At 47.8% G+C, this 20,434-nt stretch overlaps 2 protein-coding genes across 3 annotated transcripts in view; one reads left to right on the forward strand and one right to left on the reverse strand.

The window, feature by feature from the left end:
- LOC144723117 (uncharacterized) overlaps positions 1-13,701 on the forward strand; it is a 25,804-nt gene extending 12,103 nt beyond the window's left edge. The window contains exons 10-15 of the mRNA XM_078601711.1: positions 2,908-3,092; positions 5,628-5,688; positions 8,641-8,697; positions 11,400-11,528; positions 12,290-12,373; positions 12,905-13,701. Of these exons, the coding sequence (XP_078457837.1) occupies positions 2,908-3,092; positions 5,628-5,688; positions 8,641-8,697; positions 11,400-11,528; positions 12,290-12,373 (516 nt within the window). The 3' untranslated portion in view covers positions 12,905-13,701. The remainder of the gene's footprint in view (positions 1-2,907; positions 3,093-5,627; positions 5,689-8,640; positions 8,698-11,399; positions 11,529-12,289; positions 12,374-12,904) is intronic.
- Positions 13,688-20,434, reverse strand: part of LOC144728167 (TGF-beta receptor type-1-like) — a 22,136-nt gene continuing 15,389 nt past the window's right edge. For both annotated transcript variants that reach the window (XM_078607588.1, XM_078607542.1), the window contains exons 8-9: positions 16,945-17,075; positions 13,688-16,404 (exon numbers count right to left, since the gene is read on the reverse strand). In XM_078607588.1, coding sequence (XP_078463714.1) covers positions 16,279-16,404; positions 16,945-17,075 — 257 coding nt within the window. In that variant the 3' untranslated portion in view covers positions 13,688-16,278. The remainder of the gene's footprint in view (positions 16,405-16,944; positions 17,076-20,434) is intronic.

Raw genomic sequence — 20,434 nt, forward strand, 5'->3', positions numbered from 1 at the left:
CACTCTGCACGGCCACGAGTTCCGCATCTGCGCTGGATTCGGGCCTCCTGCCCCCACGATGTTTTCCACGATTATTCAAATCATCGGCGGCGGAGGCGTAACCCGGGGCAGCCCCGTGGATACGCTGCTGGCAATGAGATCTGTTGCTTGTGCGTCCAAATTCTTAAACGGGGGTCACTCGCGAGATAAGCCACGCACACGTTATCTATGAATGTTGTGTTTAGAGATAGGGTTAACCCTGTGTTTAACCCATACCTAGGATTAACCCAAGCTCCGTCTCTATGGTTAACCCCAACCATAATCCTTTGGTTTCTCCGAATGTCAACCATAATCTTTGGAGTTAATTAAACACCTCGTCATAGGGCTCACCATTTTTTAAATAACTAACCCTTACCATACTCCTCAGGTGGACTATATTCCTAAATCGATTATTTTACACTGAATCCCAAACTCTGGGAGCTTATCATACTCCTAACCCGAGCGTTAATCCTAAGTTCTTAAATATCATCGCTAACACTGGGATCACAATAAGTGCCCTGTCACTTGTAACTTAAACAACGAGTGATAGCGTTGAGCTGAAACGAGCAATTGCGTTTCCCATTCGTAGATGGATGTGCAGTGGCTCAGCTCGAGAGGGGGGGGGGGGGGTTCAGATTCACCGCTCGGATGCCAAATCGCCAGGTTTCGTCCCAGAGAATCGGGTTTTCGTTCGTTTTACGAGTTAATGAATTCGTCCTGAACGCTCTGGCAAATTGAACCAATTCCAGTGACGCCCAACGAGGCACCGCTGCGAGGGGGTCTGCGCGTGTTTGCCTTGCCCTGCGCGAACCGTCGCTTCACAAATGCATGAGATTCGTGACACGATATCGTTCCGATGAATTCGAGTAAACATGTTTTGTACTGTTATTTGGTTCTTTCGGTTAAGTCACGTCTAAAGATAAAATAATAAATTAAATAATAGAATACGACGTTTCGATTGCAACACAAGCAATCATCATCAGGTATAATGAAATAGCGACATAATATCTAACCAGAAAACTATAGACAGACATATTAGCAGACAGATATCACAAATAGACAGAGGGGGGGCGGAGGCAGAGAGAGGGAGGGGGGTTAGAAAAAATCAGCATATCAATGAGTGGTCCAAAAGAAAACGTGGTGCTGCGAGTACGATGGCACAGCAAGCAAGCCTGAAAATCAGGAGAAAGACACACTAAAATTAAATAACCTAGTAAAATATCGAAATGTAATGTAATACAACACAGAGGGTCGGTCAACACACAATTAACGCATAGCCTGGTTGATTACGTATTTCAAAGATTGCTAAGTTAGAATTTAAGTGTGAACATTCTAAAGAGGACACAGGCAGAGAAAACAAGTCGCCAGAGAGAGAGAAAAAAGATAAGCTTAAAACTTCCCCGTAGAAGTGGTTCAATCTTAATTTTAGAACTTTCGTGACTGCAGGAATTATTATTTGGTTCTTTCGGTTAAGTCACGTCTAAAGATAAAATAATAAATTAAATAATAGAATACGACGTTTCGATTGCAACACAAGCAATCATCATCAGGTATAATGAAATAGCGACATAATATCTAACCAGAAAACTATAGACAGACATATTAGCAGACAGATATCACAAGATACATACATAGCGAGAGCAACACAGGTGACAGAGAGGGGTGATCGTCTCTGTGGGGTGGCCTTAAATAGACAGAGGGGGGGCGGAGGCAGAGAGAGGGAGGGGGGTTAGAAAAAATTAGCATATCAATGAGTGGTCCAAAAGAAAACGTGGTGCTGCGAGTACGATGGCACAGCAAGCAAGCCTGAAAATCAGGAGAAAGACACACTAAAATTAAATAACCTAGTAAAATATCGAAATGTAATACAACACAGAGGGTCGGTCAACACACAATTAACGCATAGCCTGGTTGATTACGTATTTCAAAGATTGCTAAGTTAGAATTTAAGTGTGAACATTCTAAAGAGGACACAGGCAGAGAAAACAAGTCGCCAGAGAGAGAGAAAAAAGATAAGCTTAAAACTTCCCCGTAGAAGTGGTTCAATCTTAATTTTAGCGGCCAATTACTGCACACGCCAACCAATGGAGCGATTGTGCGCAAGCGGCCAGCCACTGCACCCGCCAACACAATGGGCAGAGAGGAGGAGGGGAGGTCTAATACACATGATAGACAAAAGAACGAAAATGATGATGGGTACAAACAAATGGGTAATTGGCCGCTTGCGCACAAGCGCTTCCACGTCCATCGCCCACCCTTTTGGCCTCGCCCCCCTCCCTCCCGATACGTTCCTTTCATTGGCTACCATAGTCTGATGAGCTCCCCCCTCCCTCTCCCTCCCCCCTCAACTCGCTTTTAAGGGATTACATCTTGAATCATTGCCTCACTTGATACAGCTAATCTGGCTGTGACGGTCCCACCTGATGACGGAGACTTGTGTTGCCTCCGAAACGTCGTGATTTTTGTTTTTATTTTATTTTACTTTCTACGTGACTTTACCGAAAAAACCTAAGAAGAATACAAATGCAGTTCTACCGCGGCCTCCTGCTACTGTATTAAAGCTGATAATTCACTGAGGCTCGTTTACAAGACATATAAGTGCACGGTTCTGTTCTTGGTTCTTTCGGTAAAGTCACGTAGATAGAAAAGAAATTAAAAAAAAAATTACATTTTTAATAAAAGCAAAAACAAAAACCCCGACGTTTCGATCGCAACAGTCACGAAAGTTTCAAGTCAAAATTTGCACGGTTCAAGTTTATCCTTTGGTGCACGAAGAGCATCCCTCGCCCAGGAGTTCAGAATTGAGTGGTGGCTGGAGGTGCAGCTGCTGCTGCTGCTGGTGACAGATGACGGCGACGACGCTGGCTTGTTGGGCTGACGCGCGCGCAGGACGAGGCGGAGGTGGCTCGCCTGGCCGGCGGCGTGCGGGAGCGCACGAGCGAGCTGGAGGCCGAGGTGGAGCGCTGGCCCCGTGGTGGGGGTGGCGGTGGCCAGGAGGAGAAGGAGGACGCGGCCGTGCTCCTCTGTGTGCAGGACGTGTGCAACGCGGCCTACGCCACGTGCCTCCTCGCCAAGTGAGCCGATCTGGTGGCCGCCACCGCCGCCGCCGCAAAGTTTCGTGTTATTGTGGTCACTGGTTTTTTTTATATCATTATTGTTCTTCTTGGTTCTTTCGGTTAAGTCACGTAGAAGGGAAGTAATAAAATAATAAAAATAAAACGCAATAAAATAATTCTCACGACGTTTCGGCCACAACGCAAGCAGCCGTCCTCAGGTGAAAACCAGGTCCGTCGAGGCGACAGCGTCTGAATGAAACAGCACACGAGCTTGGAGCATATATATATTATTTTATTGTGTTTTATTTTTAGTATTTTATTACTTCCCTTCTACGTGACTTTGCCGAAAGAACCAAGAAGATGAAACCCTGCAGTCACGAAAGCTTTAAATCGAAATCATTATTGTTGTTGTTGTCGATCTTAAGACTTGTTTTGCCCCAGCAAAGGTTCTCGCCGAGTCTCAAGACCCTTATTCAGGAGGGCCCTGCCAAGTTTTTTGGGTGGCAATGTCTATGCACTTTCCAATCGAGCGATTTGCCGAGTAAATGAGCAAAATTTTGCCAAATCTGGAGCCTGACGCCGACACGCAATGGCCCTTCTCTGCTTTTGAGCGATGCCACGGGATCTTTAACGGTCAACACACGCCACAGTGTTAACCATGGCGGCCTGCCGGATTTCAACCGCGAACCCCTGCAGCAACAAGCGGTGAACGCGCTACCACTGAGTAATAACACCAAGGATAATAATAATAATGTTATCCAGGAAAACCTCACGATTTTATTTCTTTTTATAACAGTGTGTGTTTTGTGTGTGTTATGCGGCCGTCTGGAACGCTCTTCCTTCCGATGTTACGAAGCCACTGGAGCTGTGCGCTTTTAAATCTGGATTAGAAACTCATTTAATTAGAACTGCTTTTTGTGTGCTACGTTTGCTGTCCTTCCCCCTCACCTCCGATTTGCACGGTCGGCTACGTACGGTGCATGCATGCATTTATATACACATCCACTTCACTGTATCGATCCCCAGAGAGGAACAATGGGCTGAGTCGACCCACGGCTGGAATTTTAATTCTAAACCTCGCGCCTGTGCGTTGAGTCCTCAAACCACCTGTAACCGCCCGGCAAAGTTCAAATGAAACGAAGGGCAAGTGGTTCTATCACGCAGGCGTGATGTGATTGCCAGGCCCTCCCCGCACTTTCAGGGCAAGCTGTTGTTGATCGTACACCAGAAACAAATGCACAGCGGGTGCTCCCAGGTGGCGATTGATCATCTTGTTCGTGGCGTACACGTTAACCGCGTGGACCTCACGTGGCGGCTCGGTTTGTCTCCGAGTTGCCCACCCGCTTGGGATGACCCCCGTGCCGTGTGCCCACGTAACGCGTGGTTGCATAACCGTCCGGGTAATTGCGCCGTGAAATCGCTCCATTTATGGAACGCAAGAGACGGGGCAACCTCTGAGCCACGGGCAACTCTGCACTGACCTGCATGGCAAAGACTCGATAGTTGATTTTTAAAAAAACTGAAAATAGGGGGGGGGGGGGGGGGGGGGAGAGAAGTACAGTTAGAACAGGGAAGGTACCACGTAGTACAGCGCGGTGTTTGTGAATGTTCGATCAAAATCTTTAACAATTGACGAGAAAAGCAAAGTCGCGAGAGCAAAATAGTGCGGGCCGGAAAAGCTGAGGTTCAGACAATAAGCGCACAGAAACGTGCACACAAACCACACACAGCCTCTGTGCGTTATGTCTTAAAAATCATCATCAGCAGCAGCAGCTCTATGAAGAAATGCATTGTGGTCCTCTCAGTCATCATCACCCGTTTCATCCGCATTCAGAGTCATCGTCTTTCTCAGTCAGCGTTGGTGACTAAAACGGTGCTGATTAGTCCTCATAGGGACTGTGTAACTACCGCTTCGAGTCTCGTCACATTTTGCCGATGGTTTTTTACGCATGAAGCACACAGGCCGAGTGCCTTTCTGTGCACGCTTTTGTATATTTGACGACAGGGTTACCAGATCTCCGAGGGCTTGACGTCTCTCTACAAAGTTGTGGGCGGTGCGGTGGCGCAGTGCTAACACGCCGCGTGCCTCTCGGCTACAAGTGCCTGGGTTTGATTCCCGACTCGGATGCCTTTGTGCGAGTGGAATTTGTATGTTCTCCCCCTGTTCTGCATGGGTTTCCTCCCGGTTCTCTGGTTTCCTCGCGTAGCTAAAAATCAATCCGATGTAACTGTTCTTTGTCAAACACTTCCAAATGCTGAATGGTTACCTGCACATTTCTCAATTGGGATTACACACAGAGAAACCCCCCCCCCCCCCACACCTGCTTTGACAATGTTGGCTTCACCCGACTGAAAAATAGTCTCGAGACTCGGCGAGGCTTTCCTGGGCAAACAAGCAGAATAAAAATAATAACAATACGACTAAGAATGCCCGGTATAATGTTCTCAACCGGGGTCTGGTCCGTGACTTACAAAGCGACGAATGACTTTGACGGCTGTCTGTGGTGTCTCTCACGCGTCAAATGCCTGCCCCTATCTGTGTATCGCCTACAGAGGAGGTGGAGGAGGAGGAGGACTGCACAAATGCACGCCCGACCTTCTCAAGAAGGCCGCGGTAAGGAGTGAACACGGAACGATCGTCGCACACCGTCAATATTCAGCGGGGGCGGCGATGGCGCAACGCGGGCAATGAATGCGCGTCAACAGAACGCACGAACGCACGCACGTGTCATTAGGAGAACAAAAGATGATGCATGCAAATGTTCGGGGAGAGAGAGAGAGAAAACACCGAGCAGGCCTGAATTGCGGGGTGATTGCAAACTCTTGAATATGCATCGCTGGGAAATGTTTTCAAGGTGTCCTGCGTTGATATTCGCGCGCGCGTTCATCTAAAATTTTCCGCTCTGTTTCTGATAAACTAAAACTTAAGCTTTTTGTTTTAATATACCACCAACAGGTCAGGCACCACTGACTTTTGCAGCTTTTTTTTTCAGAAGCGACCTGGCCACAAATGATAGGTCAACGAATTGGCTCATAACGTGGAAAACTATAGCAGCCAAATACTCTTAAGCGCATGTTTATAGATGTGGAGGAAAGAAAACCGGAGGACCTGGAAAAAAATCCACGCGACCACGGGGAGAACATGCAAACTCCAAATATACAGCAGCAGGCGTCAGGGTTAGGATCGAACCCACGACCTCCTGCATACCAGGCAAGGGCGTTAACATCTCCTAGCCACCGTGATGATGATGAGAGAGAGACACACACAAACTCCAAATATACAGCAGGCGTCAGGGTTGGGATCCAACTCACGACCTCCTGCATACCAGGCGAGGTCGTTAACATCTCTACACCGCGTCTAAGCTGTGAATATTAGCCGGTGTATCACCGTGACCGCTGCTACTACAACCGTGCTTGTCCATTCTCATCGCGAAGCCACTCAACGTTGCCCAGAGCGATGAGCCCATTGTTCTCCAGCGGTTCACTTTGAGCACTGGCACAGTGGCTATTTCAAACAATGAACTCGTTTTTAATCCAGGATAATGTGTCGCTGCCATTGCGCATTCGCGCTCGCATTATTATAGCGGCAATGCTATCGCAAAGAAAGCCGCGATGTTGCACAGACACAGTCTGCAGTAGTTTCAGTCGGGGGGTGGGGGGGGGGCGGCGGGTTGCACGTCTTGCTTCGTGTAATCCCAATCGAGTAATTTTTCTAATTTTGAAGAACAAAAAATTGGACTATGACGTCGGCACACAATGGCCTACCATTTCCGAATGACCTCACGGGGCTCCTCTTTAACGTTTGTTGAACTTCTTTCGCACCGTACGTAGCCGACCGTGCTAATTGGAGGTGCGGGGTGAAGGACAACAGACTACCACACAAATCTAAAATGAGTTTTATATCTAGATGATTTAGAAGTGCATAGCACCAGTGGCTTCCAATATCGGAAGGAAGAACGTTCCAGACGGCCGCAAAAGCGCGCGATGCGGTGACCGCCGCCTTTGTTCGATGGCCAGCCAGAATCTGCTTTATGCCCCTCGACGATATCCAGCAAGGTATTGTGATTCGTTTGTTATAAGCAGGGCGGTACTGCCAAATTCTAACCCGCGAGCCTCCGCAACAACGCCACTGAACGTGCTCCAAGCCCGCTCACCACGTTTCCCTCCGCGGGTCTCTCTGCCTTCCTGGTCGCGACGGGGGCCCCTCAATTTGGGGGGTTCAGTCTCTGCCTTGAAAAGGAAGCCGTGGGATGCTGCTCGTGGCTGGGCACCCGCGCGTTCCGCCTCGAGCGTGTGTAGTGTAGTGGGGAGCGGTGGTGCAGCGGTTAGCGCGCTGCGTTACAAGCCTCGACCAGCCGGGGTTCGATTCCCGTTCACTGTCCACATCAGTGACGAATTATATTGAATCGGTTCTGGGCCTCCCCTAGGTGGACTCGGCCTCAAGTGAGTACCTGGTGCGGTGTGTGAACATCGCCACTGGGGAGACAAAGGCGTTCGGGCGTGGTCTCGGCCAGCCCACCCTCTCGTGTGCCGTGCCGGCCTTCATAGGTGCTGCTCGCTTACAACACCTGTCCCAGTCGCCTGATTAATGCTCCATGCGGGATCTTTGGCTCCGAAGCACGTTGCGTGCATTAGCCTGAGAGAGAGAGGGCACTGCGTGTGGATATGCCAGCGGTTATTCTTCCCTGAGGGTCTACGTTGAGGTGTCAAAAACAACAAAAGACACCCGTGGGCAGATCCAGTGGCAACGCATAATTGGGGAGTTGTGTAGCGCATCGCGCACGGGGTACTGGCCAAAGGCGCAGCCCTGCAATTGCTTGCTCACGTCACTGCTGGCGGAAAGGGGACCTCCGCTTCGAAGGAGCTCTAGAGAGAGAGGGGGGCTGTGTTTGTTCTACCAGCTGTGCGTGTTTGGTAGAGGTGGGCATATCCACACGTTATCACATCACCACACGCTAACCTGCGCGTCGACTATGGCGGTGAAGCCATTTATACCGGAGGCGATTTGAGAAACTTGCCGTTGTGTCGACTGCCACGCTTGAATGTGGAGTCGAACTGTGGACGAACAACCCCTTAGGTTCGCGAAATGGGTTGTGGCATCGCAGGACCGTGGTGGGTCACGAAGGCGTGCGAAGACCTTCGTCCAGCATTGCGAAGACTTTATAAATCATCTATTTTAAAGAAAAACAACTGTTGTGATTTTAGTTTTAATTTCGATTTAAAGCTTACGTGACTGCAGGGATTCATCTTCTTGGTTCTTTCGGTAAAGTCACGTAGAAGGGAAATAATTCATTCAGACGCTGTCTTTCCGACAGCCCTGTTCTTCACCTGAGGACGGCTGCTTGCGTTGTGGCCGAAACGTCGTGAGAATTGTATTTTATTATGTTTTATTTTATATATTTTATTACTTCCCTTCTACGTGACTTTACCGAAAGAACCCAGAAGATGTTGTGATTTTTTTTTTACGTATATACAAGTTCCCCAAAAACATGCATCTTGTTTTACATTGTTCAGAAGCAGCTGATGTAATAATGAAGCATACATTTCCTTGCTTATGCCTCCACAGGTACTTGCAGATGAGTGCGTGAAGTTGTCGTCCTTGTTGGAAAACATTATGAGTAAGGTATGGAATCGTTGGCTGTGCTGTTTTGCAAGACGTGGTTTGGCTTGCTCCGCACAGATTTGTGAAGCATTTAAAAGCTCATATTCGCACGGTTGGCTAACGTGCGGTGCGAAAGATGTTCAACATGCATACTCCACTGGTCCGGGACAATTCAACACCGGAGCGTGCAATGCATCCAGATTAAGATCAGCTGATCCATGCTCTACCACTTACCACAATAAAACTCTCACCTCATCATTATTTAGATTTAAAGCTTTCGTGATTGCAGGGATTCATATTCTTGGTTCTTTCGGTAAAGTCAAGCAATCATCATCAGGTCTGATGATGATTGCTTGTGTTGCTGTCGAAACGTCGTGAGAATTTGTATTGTTTTATATTTATATTATTTTATTATTTCCCTTCTACGTGACTTTACCGAAAGAACCAAGAATACTCATCATTATTATTACACGTGTCTACCCAGGACAGGCTTTTGCTGCTCAACTCCTTTCAACAGGGTCCTGCTAAGTTCCCACAATTAAGTAATTTTACAAGTCGCTTTTGGACCACGACGCTGGCAAATTTGGACCACCACGTATAAAGTTTTCTGTTAAGAGTATTAACCAGGGCGGCCTGCCGGAATTCGACCGCGAGCCTCTGCAGCAACCGCCTCCCACGCTACCGCTGGGCCATGCACCGCCTCCTTTAAATTAGCACGCCCTGGTTACAGTGCCGGATTATCCTAAGACTTTCAAGGGCCCTTGCGCTAAATGCTTTCAAGCTATCATTTCCGTGTCAGTGATTCTGCACTTGCTCTATTACTAAAGTACTATACCGCCTTCAACTTTTATGAACGACGTAGGTGTTTAAGGTTAGCGATTTGTCATATCTGGCTGTATAGCAAATGGAAAAATACAATTACTTTACTACGCAAGTAAAAAAAGATCCCCCGTATAGCCTCAGCAGACTGTTGGGGCAAGTGCTGTTAGCGAGCACCTGATGAAGGCCAGAACGGCACAACGAGGGTGTGGGTAGGTGGCCAGCACCACGCCCGGCCGCCTCTGTCTCCCCCAGCTGCACTACGCACCGCACCAGGTACTTATTTGAGGCTGAGTCGACCTAGGGGAGGCCCATGACCGGTTCAGATAATCGTCGCTGCGTGTTGGCCGTGAGCGAGAATCGAACTCGGGTAGCCAGGGTCGTAGCGCAGCGTTGCGCTAACTGCTACACTACCGCTCCCCATTCGCACCGCACACACCACGCCACACACACCCCACACACACACACCACAGCACACACCACACACACAGCACACACGCACGCCACACGCACCCCACACACACACACCACAGCACACACACCACACACACAGCACAGCACACACACCACACACACAGCACACACGCACGCCACACGCACCACACACACGCACCACACAGACACACCACAGCACACACACCACACACACACCACAGCACACACACCACACACACAGCACACACGCACGCCACACACACACCACAGCACACACACCACACACACAGCACAGCACACACACCACACACACAGCACACACGCACGCCACACGCACCACACACACGCACCACACAGACACACCACAGCACACACACCACACACACAGCACACACGCACGCCACACACAGCACACACGCACGCCACACGCACCACACACACGCACCACACAGACACGCACCGGGAGGTAGGCCTCGGCAAGGTAGGGTAATTTACCCTTTTTACCGGGTAAAAGGGTAAAGGTAAAGGGTAAAGGTGTCGACATGCAAAGGGGTAAGGTAAAGAGTAGGTTAAAGGTAGCACGGAAGAATTACCCTGTAGGGTAAAGGTAGCGCGAAGTATTACCCGGTAAATACGATACCTAGTTTACCACTAAAAGCTCCGTGGCGCAGTCCGTGGCCTCCATTTAATAAGTAATTTTAAAAAAAACTTTTAAAAAAACACGCTTTTATTAAATGTACTAGTAATGGCAGAACTCCACGACTCCAGGAAGTGGCCCCGAAGCTTGCCATAACGTATGGGACCGTGGCCAATTGCAGCCAACGTTAGTTGAGCGTGGACAATTAGACCCAAGCCGAAACATAACATAAAAATTAATGTTTAAAAATATATATTTTTTATGATAGAATATAGTGTTGTCATCAGTATGACATAAGTATACCAAGTTTGCAGTCGATACCACATTAGGAAGTGGGTTAAAATTGTGTTACAAGATTTGAGGATACAACAACGACAACAACAATGACAACAACGACAACAAGCGTGTAAAATTGGAATCATCGAGAGTATTCTATATGAATAAAGCGCTCTACCTAGCATTTACCGTTATAAACCTTGTTCATGTGTAGTTCCCTAGTAATTACCCTGTAATCGGGTAATTTGTATGGAGTAAGGGTAAAAAGTAGGGTAAAAGGTAGGCTCGTTGTTTTTTACCTTTTACCTTACCTGCTAAAGGGTAAAAGGTAGGGTAGAGTAATTGTATTCTGGTAAGGTAAAAGGTAGGGTAAAGATAGGCTCGTTGTTTTTACCTTTTGCCTTACCTTGCCGAGGCCTACCGGGAGGGACAGCGATAACTCAACGGACGAGGTCATCGCGTCGTGGAACCCCACGCTGACCTCTCTCTCTGTCCACAAATCGGAATCTGTGCGGATCGGCCACTGGGGTGCCGACGGGGCCTGGGACGGTCTCAGCTGGCGCGCGGCGAGGGGCAGCCGAGGCTGGGCATGGAGCAGGCGAGGCTGGGCATGGAGCAGGCGAGGCTGTGCGTGACGGCCGTGCGAGACGCAAGCACTGTCCCCGTTCAGGAGGCAACTGCAAAGGTAACTCTGGTGGTGGTGGTAGGCTGGTGGGGTGTGGTGGTGGGGGATTGTGGAGGGTGCTGGAGAGAGGAGCCCAGCCGAGGCGAGCGCTCCGTCCAGGTTCACGTGAGGACACCGATTTGTGAAGTGTGCTGTGGAAGCCAGCAATCCGGCTGTGTGGGGGTTTGTGTTTATGCTCTACGGGTGCAATAGAATGGGGGACACATTTTGACGATTGATATTATCGTCGTCGTGATGGTGGTTACCGCGTATTGATTCTAAATGTGGAGGGGAAAACCAGAGGATCCGGAAAAAAATCCACGCGGCCACGGGGTCTCCAAATTTCGAGGCATGCGGGCCAGGATCGAACCCATGCGCTCCTGTATACCATGCGAGATAGTTAACATCTCACCACCGTGGCGCCCTATATAAACATGGACAAGCGTGAACTATTTGATAAAAACATATTTTTATCATATGTAAAGTCAACATAACATGAAAATACCATATGTTTACAAATACGTAAACATACGGTATTTTATGTATGTGCAACATCAATTGCCGATGAACGGACTTGCCGCATTTGCGCTACTTGCGCGGCGTTTTCGCGGCCGCCCTTTCTCGTTGGACCGCGCGCCGTTTCGTCGTGGCGTCCGACGTTTCGGGAAAGAGAGCTCCGTTCGTGCCGGGAGCGAATCGTTGGGCGCACGCGAGCGCGGTGCAAACCCCCCGCCCGCCCCGGGATACAACTTCCCGTGAGGTGCCTCCGTGTCTCGTTTCAGGTAGCGGCCGTGATGCAGGCGGCGGAGGACTTGCTGGCAACGCTCCTGCCCACCGTGCAGCTCGCTCGGATGTTGAAGGAGTAGGTAAACAACAACAACAACAGCAGCAGCAGCAGCGGCAGATAAACAACACTCCAAATGCAGCCTCCCTCGCTACAGAGCGGCACGTGGTTCCTGCCGGACGCGCGCATCGCTCGACACGAGGTTCCGTCGCCAATTTTGATCATTTCCCGAGCAGCTGCTGTGCATGATTGCAACGTGTTTGATGACGCTGTTCATGATTTAAAACGAATACCTTTAATCCGAACGGATGATGTTCAGTTTTCAAAAAAAGCAGTCCCAAACTACTCTCACTCAACTCTATGTGTCCGTTCAACAGATGTTTCAAATTGTCGCAAAATTTTACGATAGCGATGATGCAGAATGTTAAGTTGCGAAATTACATATTTACGGGGGGGGGGGGGGAAAGCCAACGAAACGTATTTATTTCAACGCCACCAAGGCTTTTAACGACACGTATTACACCCTCAGCAGTACAAGCATGATCGCCAATTACCCCGTTTGAAACAATCGTATTATATAAACACAAAACAAACGTCATGGATGTAATTACAGATTGGAGCGTAGCAGCGTTCAGATTCACCTGGGCCCCATGGAGACGGCGGAGGCAACCTCCCATTGCTGCCCGAGCGACGTCAGCAAACACACGGACGCAAGTGTTCATCATCCAGACCTCTCGCTCGAAGCACCATCATCATCACCGTATAATTGCAATTCCACTGGCAGCGTGACGAATGTGTGCGGCCGCGGTGCGTGCTTCTCCTAAGCTTTGCATTTGTGAACAAGGCTTTAATGATTTAAAGCTTTCGTGACTGCAGGGATTCATCTTATTGGTTCTTTCGGTCGCTCCAAGCCGAGGGCGTGTCATTCAGACTGTCTTCTCGACAGACCTGTTCTCCACCTGAGGACGGATGCTTGCGTTGTGGCCGAAACGTCGTGAGAATTATTTTATTGGTTTATTTTTTTTATTTTATTATTTCCATTCTACGTGACTTTACCGAAATAACCAAAAAGAAGGCTTTAATGGTTCAGTGCAGATTTCCACAATCCCGCTTGTGACTTACCCCCCCCCCCCCGTGTTTACCATGATACTGGGTTCCTCCCCCCCCCTCCTCTACCACATGGATCTCGTTTTATGCGTCGTCTCCGTTGTGTTCCGACCATTTTCTGTTGATGTGCTTCACTCTCCAGCTTATTGAGATGCAATTTGCATGAATGATGCCATATGAGATAAAGCTATTATTATTATCGTAATAAAGGCATGGGGGGTCCTAAAGTACCTATGAAAAATGATCGGCAGTCCATGTATTATCCACAAACGAAACCGCCAGAAATAAATTGGAAAAAATGTTTTTATTGTAATTACATTTAGATCTCTGCTGTACAGTAGTCAAAAATACCCGAATGCAGATTTGAGCTAATACAAAAGGTCACAGCTATTAATAGATATTTAATCGCATTGGTTTTTTTATTCATCAACATTTAAGCAGCTGCTTCCAACATATTAAAGCCACAAAAACACCTATTACGCTTACAACAAACCCACAAGTAAACTTATATGCCTCTGATATAATCTCTGGAATATAAGTTGAGCTTTCCCAAGATCACGATACTTATCTGTTTACAGACAATTGCACTTTCTTCCCCTAACCCCGCACGACCAAAAAAAATAAGCTTTGGCATTGATTGGCAAGCTGTAATTAAAATTCCACAGGGCCTGCCAATCTTACTGCATCCCATTTGCGCAATTTATTCAGTGCCATTGATCACGAAGCCCGCCACTCACACCGACTTAGAATTTCTAACACTTAAGCATCACACACACTTAACACTGGCTTTAGTAAAAAAAAAAACATAAAAAAAATATCTACTCTTTATAACGCTTCTAAAACAGATTTTCTCGTTTTAAAAATAGTGTGATTAGGTCACGCTGAAACGCGATGTACATAAATGTATCTCTGGGGTGGTCGAGAGAAAAGTTCAAACCACTTTGCTTAACATTGGCAGGGATGCATTTGGCAGATACATTCATTATTTATCCACGCGACATCAATAAAATATACAGATGAATAGCAGCAACTTAAGAATGCAATAAATATCAATATTAAAGAAATAATTGCTAAACGACCACAGCCTCTCTAAGCGAGTTTTAAAAATCAATTTGTACACAGGCCTTAAAATCATTGCCATTAGTCTTTCCATCATTCATCGGCCTACTATAGCAAGCGACTCAGTGAGTTAAAGATTTACTACATGCCTTTGTCATTCATGGCGTTTGCATGTTGTACCTCACAATGACATCGACTTCACAGTGATAACACCAGGCGATCAGATAACAAAAAATGGCTCTACGCTCACCGCTGGGTTCAATCACTGTTAGGATGTAACCCGCACCCCCCACAGGGTGCAACCCAATGATTAGGACACACCTCTCAAGCCGCAGTCTCAGTCACCAATAACATCGCACCGGAGGCATCAACAGGATTATTGGACAGTGCACTCGCTCGCGTACGTTGCAACGCCTTACATCCCCCGACGATATTTACACCACCGGGGCTCCAAAAACAACCGCAATTACACAAACTCAACCTCACCACCCCCCCCCTCCCCGTTTGTCTCGACCCGACTTGCAGGACACGCGGTAAACAATTTCAATCAAGCCGTTCTCATTCATTCAAGTAAATTGCACCTTCAATCGTATTTTTCGACATCTGCGACTGCTGCGTAAATTATGCTGGATTCGGGCTCATTATACGAATTCACCTGACAGCGAACACGAGGTGAATCGTAATATAAAAAAGCCCCCCCACCCCCCCAAAAAAAAAAAATCTGCAGGTACACGATAATTACACTCGTATCATAAAAGGGTTGAAAACCGGTCTTGGAGGAGCGTCCATCGAGGTGAATACTCGACACCCCTCTCTTCACGGTAACCGTGCACTGCTACAATCAATACCAAACAATTGTGGTTTGGGAGTAACGGAATTTTGCCCCTTTGCTTTGAACATCGGCGATTCCCCACCAAGCTACAGCCCTGCATGTAAATGACAACACATGTTACAGCAAGTGAATGGCACGTGTGTGCGTGTGTGTTTGTGCGCGCGCGCGCGTGTCGTTAAGTAGCCATGAGTTACGGAAACAATGAAGGCACGATCGTGAATTACACAGCGAGTGACTTGTTTAGCAAATGTGTTTTTCGTTAACCGTGTTCGGCAACATTTAAAAAAGATAGAAAAATGGGCGATGCAAACACACCATTTACATTCAAGGGTTCATCGTGAAGTCTTGACGGTTACAGCAGCCTCAACACGGCCAGGGTACTGTCCTGAGTAGTGTGGGTTGCAGTGTTTAAAAGTGAGCAGTTGCCGTGAACTGGTCCAGTCTGACATGAGTCAATGCAGCCTAGCGATGTGTGAAGGCTCCAACTACTTTCACCGGTCATGTAACAAACAACTTTGGCAGTAAATGGGCAAAAATAAATGTCCCACCTAATTTTGACCAATATACCTCGGGGCGGCCGGTGCTGAATACTGAAACAAGCCCCCAATAATTCTAGATTTGAAGCTTTCGTGACTGCAAGGAATCATCTTTTTAGGTTTTTTCGGTAAAATCACGTAGGTAAAACATCAAAATGAATGAAAATAAAATAAAATAAAATCGAAACGTCGTGATTTTTGATTTTATTTTATTTTATTTTCATTCATTTTGATGTTTTACCTACGTGACTTTACCGAAAAAACCTAAGAAGATAAGCCCCCAATAGACCGCCATACCTTGTGGGCTGCGCGGAGAATATTTAATGGCCTACCCAATTGCTGCAAAAAGAAATTTCCACTCCCACTTTGGGTCACCACTTTCAGATCCAAGAGAGAAAAGATTGTCTTTTTTTCAGAGGTGTGCGGCTGTATAAAGTTTTTGCCTCCGACTGGCTACATCTTGATGTCCTCCAGTTGGCTGAGTTGGGAGAGGGACTTTTTGACGCGCAGGGCGGTGAGGCGGGCGGAGGCGTTGGCATACCAGCACTCGCGCATGACTCTCCCCATCACGCACAGGCTCTGCGGAGCGGCAGCACAAAGACAGGTCACAGTCAAGGCGGTTGGGGTGGCTCCTCCGCTTGTTGCAGAGGTTCGTGGTTCGAATCCAGGCAGGCCGCTCTGGATAATACCGCAGCTGGATCGTGTGTATAATATGTGGTGTGTGTCGTCCCCACAGTGCCCCTATGTGTGTGTACATGCTGAACTTCTTTCGCACCGTACGTAACCAACCGTGCTAAATTGTAGAACGTTAAAGATCCCATGCTGTGGGCAATTATGTGCCGGCATCACGGTACAAATTATGAAATGTACCCCCGAAATAATCTATTTGGATCAAGCAACATTGCACCTCTGATTAGCACGGGGCCGGCAAGGGCACACGACGGGGTGGGTGGCCAACACCACCGCCTTTGCATCCCCAGTGTTTTTACACACCGCACCAGGTACTCATTTGAGGCCGAGTCGACCTCGGGAGATGCCCAGGTCCGGTTTGCCGCGAGCGAGAATCGAACTCTGGTAGCTGGGTTCACAGCGTACAGCGCACGAACCACGCATGCATACCTCGGAGCTCAGCCAGCGGTTGGGGACGTTAGGCCGGAGACTTTGCTCGCACACGACTCTCCGCATGTCATCCACGGAGGGGTCCGGGGATACCATGTCATAGTACGGCAGCTGGTAGTCCTCGGTAATTCCTGCAAAGAGAAGACGTCTTAGGACTTCACAGCAAGCTGCAAGCATATCGTTGACGGGGTAACTGCAAGATCCGGGACGGGGTAACTGCAAGATCCGGGACCGTGTCCGTCCGGTGCTCCCCGAGCTGCATTGGCTTCCGGTCGCTGAACGAATTTGTGAAAAGCTCGCGCTCGTTACGCACAAAGCGCGTGCCACAAATGATCCACAATAGCTTCATCTCGTCAAGGAGTATAAACCATCACGAAACCTCCGCTCGTTCTCGCAGCGACTTTTTGGCTAACCATCGCACAAAGTCGGTCGCTGCATCGCCCTCTTTCAGGTGCGCTTCTGCGGCCGTCTGGAACGCTCTTCCTTCCGATGGTAGGAAGCCACTGGAGTCGTGCACTTTTGAACCTAAAATGAAAACTCATTTCTTGAGAACTGCTTGTTGTTGTGTTTTAGTTTGTTGTCCTTCCCTCGCACCTCTAATTAGCACGACTGGCTGTATACGGTGCGCGAAAGAAGTTCAACATGCATATAAAGATTTTGTCTTTCATTTAATTACGTGTGCGTATCAATGTCGCACGAACAAAAAAAATCTCACTACCATCTTGTATTATTTGCTGACTCATAACTCAATACATTTGGTGATCACTATATCATTCTTATGGTGCAAGGTTAGCACGAAGGAATTTGATGTTTTACAATGACAGTCTGCAGTAGTTTCAACGGAGGGGAGTGATGTTGCCGTTTTGTCCCAATCGAGTATTTTCCGGGTTTTTATTTGAATTTGGCAAATTTGGGCCGTGAACGCCATCAAACAATGGTCTACGCCCATTAGACCTCCTTTGCCAGGACCAAAATATAATAATAGGGTTTTTCCCCTTTTTTCTGGCAACAAAACTGAAACCTTTTTACAAGGAATCATGTGTGCATTAACCACAATACTTGTGGTCAAAATGCAAACAAAAAACAAATAAGCATTGTCCTTGAAACTGATTGGTCCACACCAGAGACGGCTTTCTTTTGAGCCTCGTCTCAATTGGTGCTAGACCAGAGGACGCCAAAAGGCGTACAGCTCAAAGACAATGACACTATCAGAGTAATGAGAGCTCGGGGTGAGCATCTACATCATTAGACCAATCAATTTCAAAGACAATGCATATATTATCAGTGTGTTTTTTGTTTGCATTTTGACCACAAGTATTGTGGTTAATGCACACGTGATTCCTTGTAAAAAGGTTTCAGTTTTGTTGCCAGAAAAAAGGGGAAAAACACTATTATTAATGGTCTACACGTTTGAAATCACATCACGGGATCTAACTCCCACCATGAAGCGGACCGCGCGTATTTAACAGTTAATATTTAACAGTTAATATACCCGCAGTAATTAATAACCAGGGTGGCCTGCCGGATTCCAACCATGGACCTCTGTAACAAGGGAGGCCCAATGCGCTGCTGCTGGGCTATACCACCACTCCAGTAGAAATATATATATTCAGTGTGTGTGTCATGCAAGATCCCTATTTTAGAGCCCAGTTATTAGCCAGCAATGTTTGTTATTCGGCAATGTTAAAGAAAATGATGATGTGTCATAGGTCTCTGCTTGTATATCATTACCAATTCAGTGCCGAAAGGATTTGTCACTTGGTAGTTGCTTTCTGTGCACACATTTAGTCAAATCCACGACGTGGCGACCAACAGCGTGTGCCCAAAAGCATCGACATCACCACCAACAGGGCAATGTTTTTAAAGCCGTTAGGCCAGATATGCATCCACTGCTCAATGTTGTACTTCACTGTCAATGACCACCGAAAATTAAGTGGTTAAAAAACTCCCGAAAGTTTCACACGATTGCTAAGAGATGTATTACAGTCGTGACGGTTACCCAAATCAAACCCGAACCGTAATCCACTTTCAGTGGTGCATTTGCAAGCAGACTTTAAATGGGTCTCTAATACCATCAATCACACCGCATTAAAAGAAACAAACAAAAAGTAATCTAAAGTTTTGTGCAGTTGCCCACTTTTGGAGCACGATTACCCCTTTGCCATTGCCTGCACCGTTACCCTCCCATAGTTCTGTTAAGCGATGAGGCAGCATGTTAAACACTGTGGCGGTGGGTTTCTGCGTTTGCCTCCAGCAACGATCGGGTTCTGAACGCTTCAAGGAGCCACGCTGGCTACATTTACAAATTCCTAGGTGTGCACGTGCGCAGCACATCGCTGGGCCCCACCAACAACGGCACCACTCTGGTACAAAAAGACAAAGATACCCCCCCCCCCCTCCCCACCACCACCGTAAAGCCTTTAACAGACTAGTAGGGGCAAGTGCTGTTAAGCGAGCACCCTCTGAAGGCCGGCACGGCACACGAGGGGGCGTGGGTGGTCAACACCACGTCTGGCCACCTTCGTCTCCCCTCTTGCTGATGTTCATACAGGGGATTCGACCGACGGGAGGCTCACGACCAGTTCAGATGTTTGTCACAAAATGTTAGGCTGTGAACGGGAACCAAAGACCAGTATTGACGTCTCCAACAAAGCATCTACCCCACTTTATCGACCCAGGAGGGATGATAAAATAATGTTGTTTTACTATTTTTAGTTCAGCAGGTAAGGCCCACCGAGATATACATAGCAGCTCTTTTTTCAAAAGTGACCTGGCCACAAATGTTAGCTCAACGAAGTGGCTTTTCACGCGGACATGCATTGTAGCCAAAAACTCTAAACGCAGGTTGATTCTAAATGTGGAGGGAAAAACCAGAGGACCCCGAAAAGAATCCACACGACCACGGGGATAGAGACACGCAGACTCCAAATATACAGCAGCAGGCGTCAGGGTTGGGATCAAACCCACGACCTCCTGCACACCAGTCGAGGTAGCTAACATCTCACCACAGTGGGACCCGTCGACCCCTGAACCAGGAATTGAACTCGCAACCTTTTGTCTTCAAGATGCATGACGCACAGGCGTGGTGTGCATCTACCGCAGTCATCGCTACCTCCTCCAGGTGGGAGGAGATGCATCGTCAAGGTCAAAGAGCCCTGAGTGTCCCCCCCCTCCCCCCCCCGCTACTCCAATGTGCACTCAATGAGCGTGCACTCCTGGCTAATTTTACCATTACAAGAATGGGCAAAGACAACAAGGTCTTGACGCTGTCCTCATTCTTAACGTATCCTTATAACGGAGAACCAGTAGAATTTTATTTGGTGCAGAGATTAAAATAAAAGGGTCAATATCTGAAAATGTGAGCTCATTCGGTATTTATTTTACGAACGATGTTTGACCGACGATGGACGAGCCCACCTTCAGGTTTTTTCACGCGTGCCCTGCTAAGAACTCAATAAAAATATGAGCACACAGCGTCTTCTATCGCTGT

The sequence above is a fragment of the Lampetra planeri genome, chromosome 1, assembly GCF_965212315.1.
Source record: "Lampetra planeri chromosome 1, kcLamPlan1.2.h2, whole genome shotgun sequence".
Lineage (NCBI taxonomy): Eukaryota > Metazoa > Chordata > Hyperoartia > Petromyzontiformes > Petromyzontidae > Lampetra > Lampetra planeri.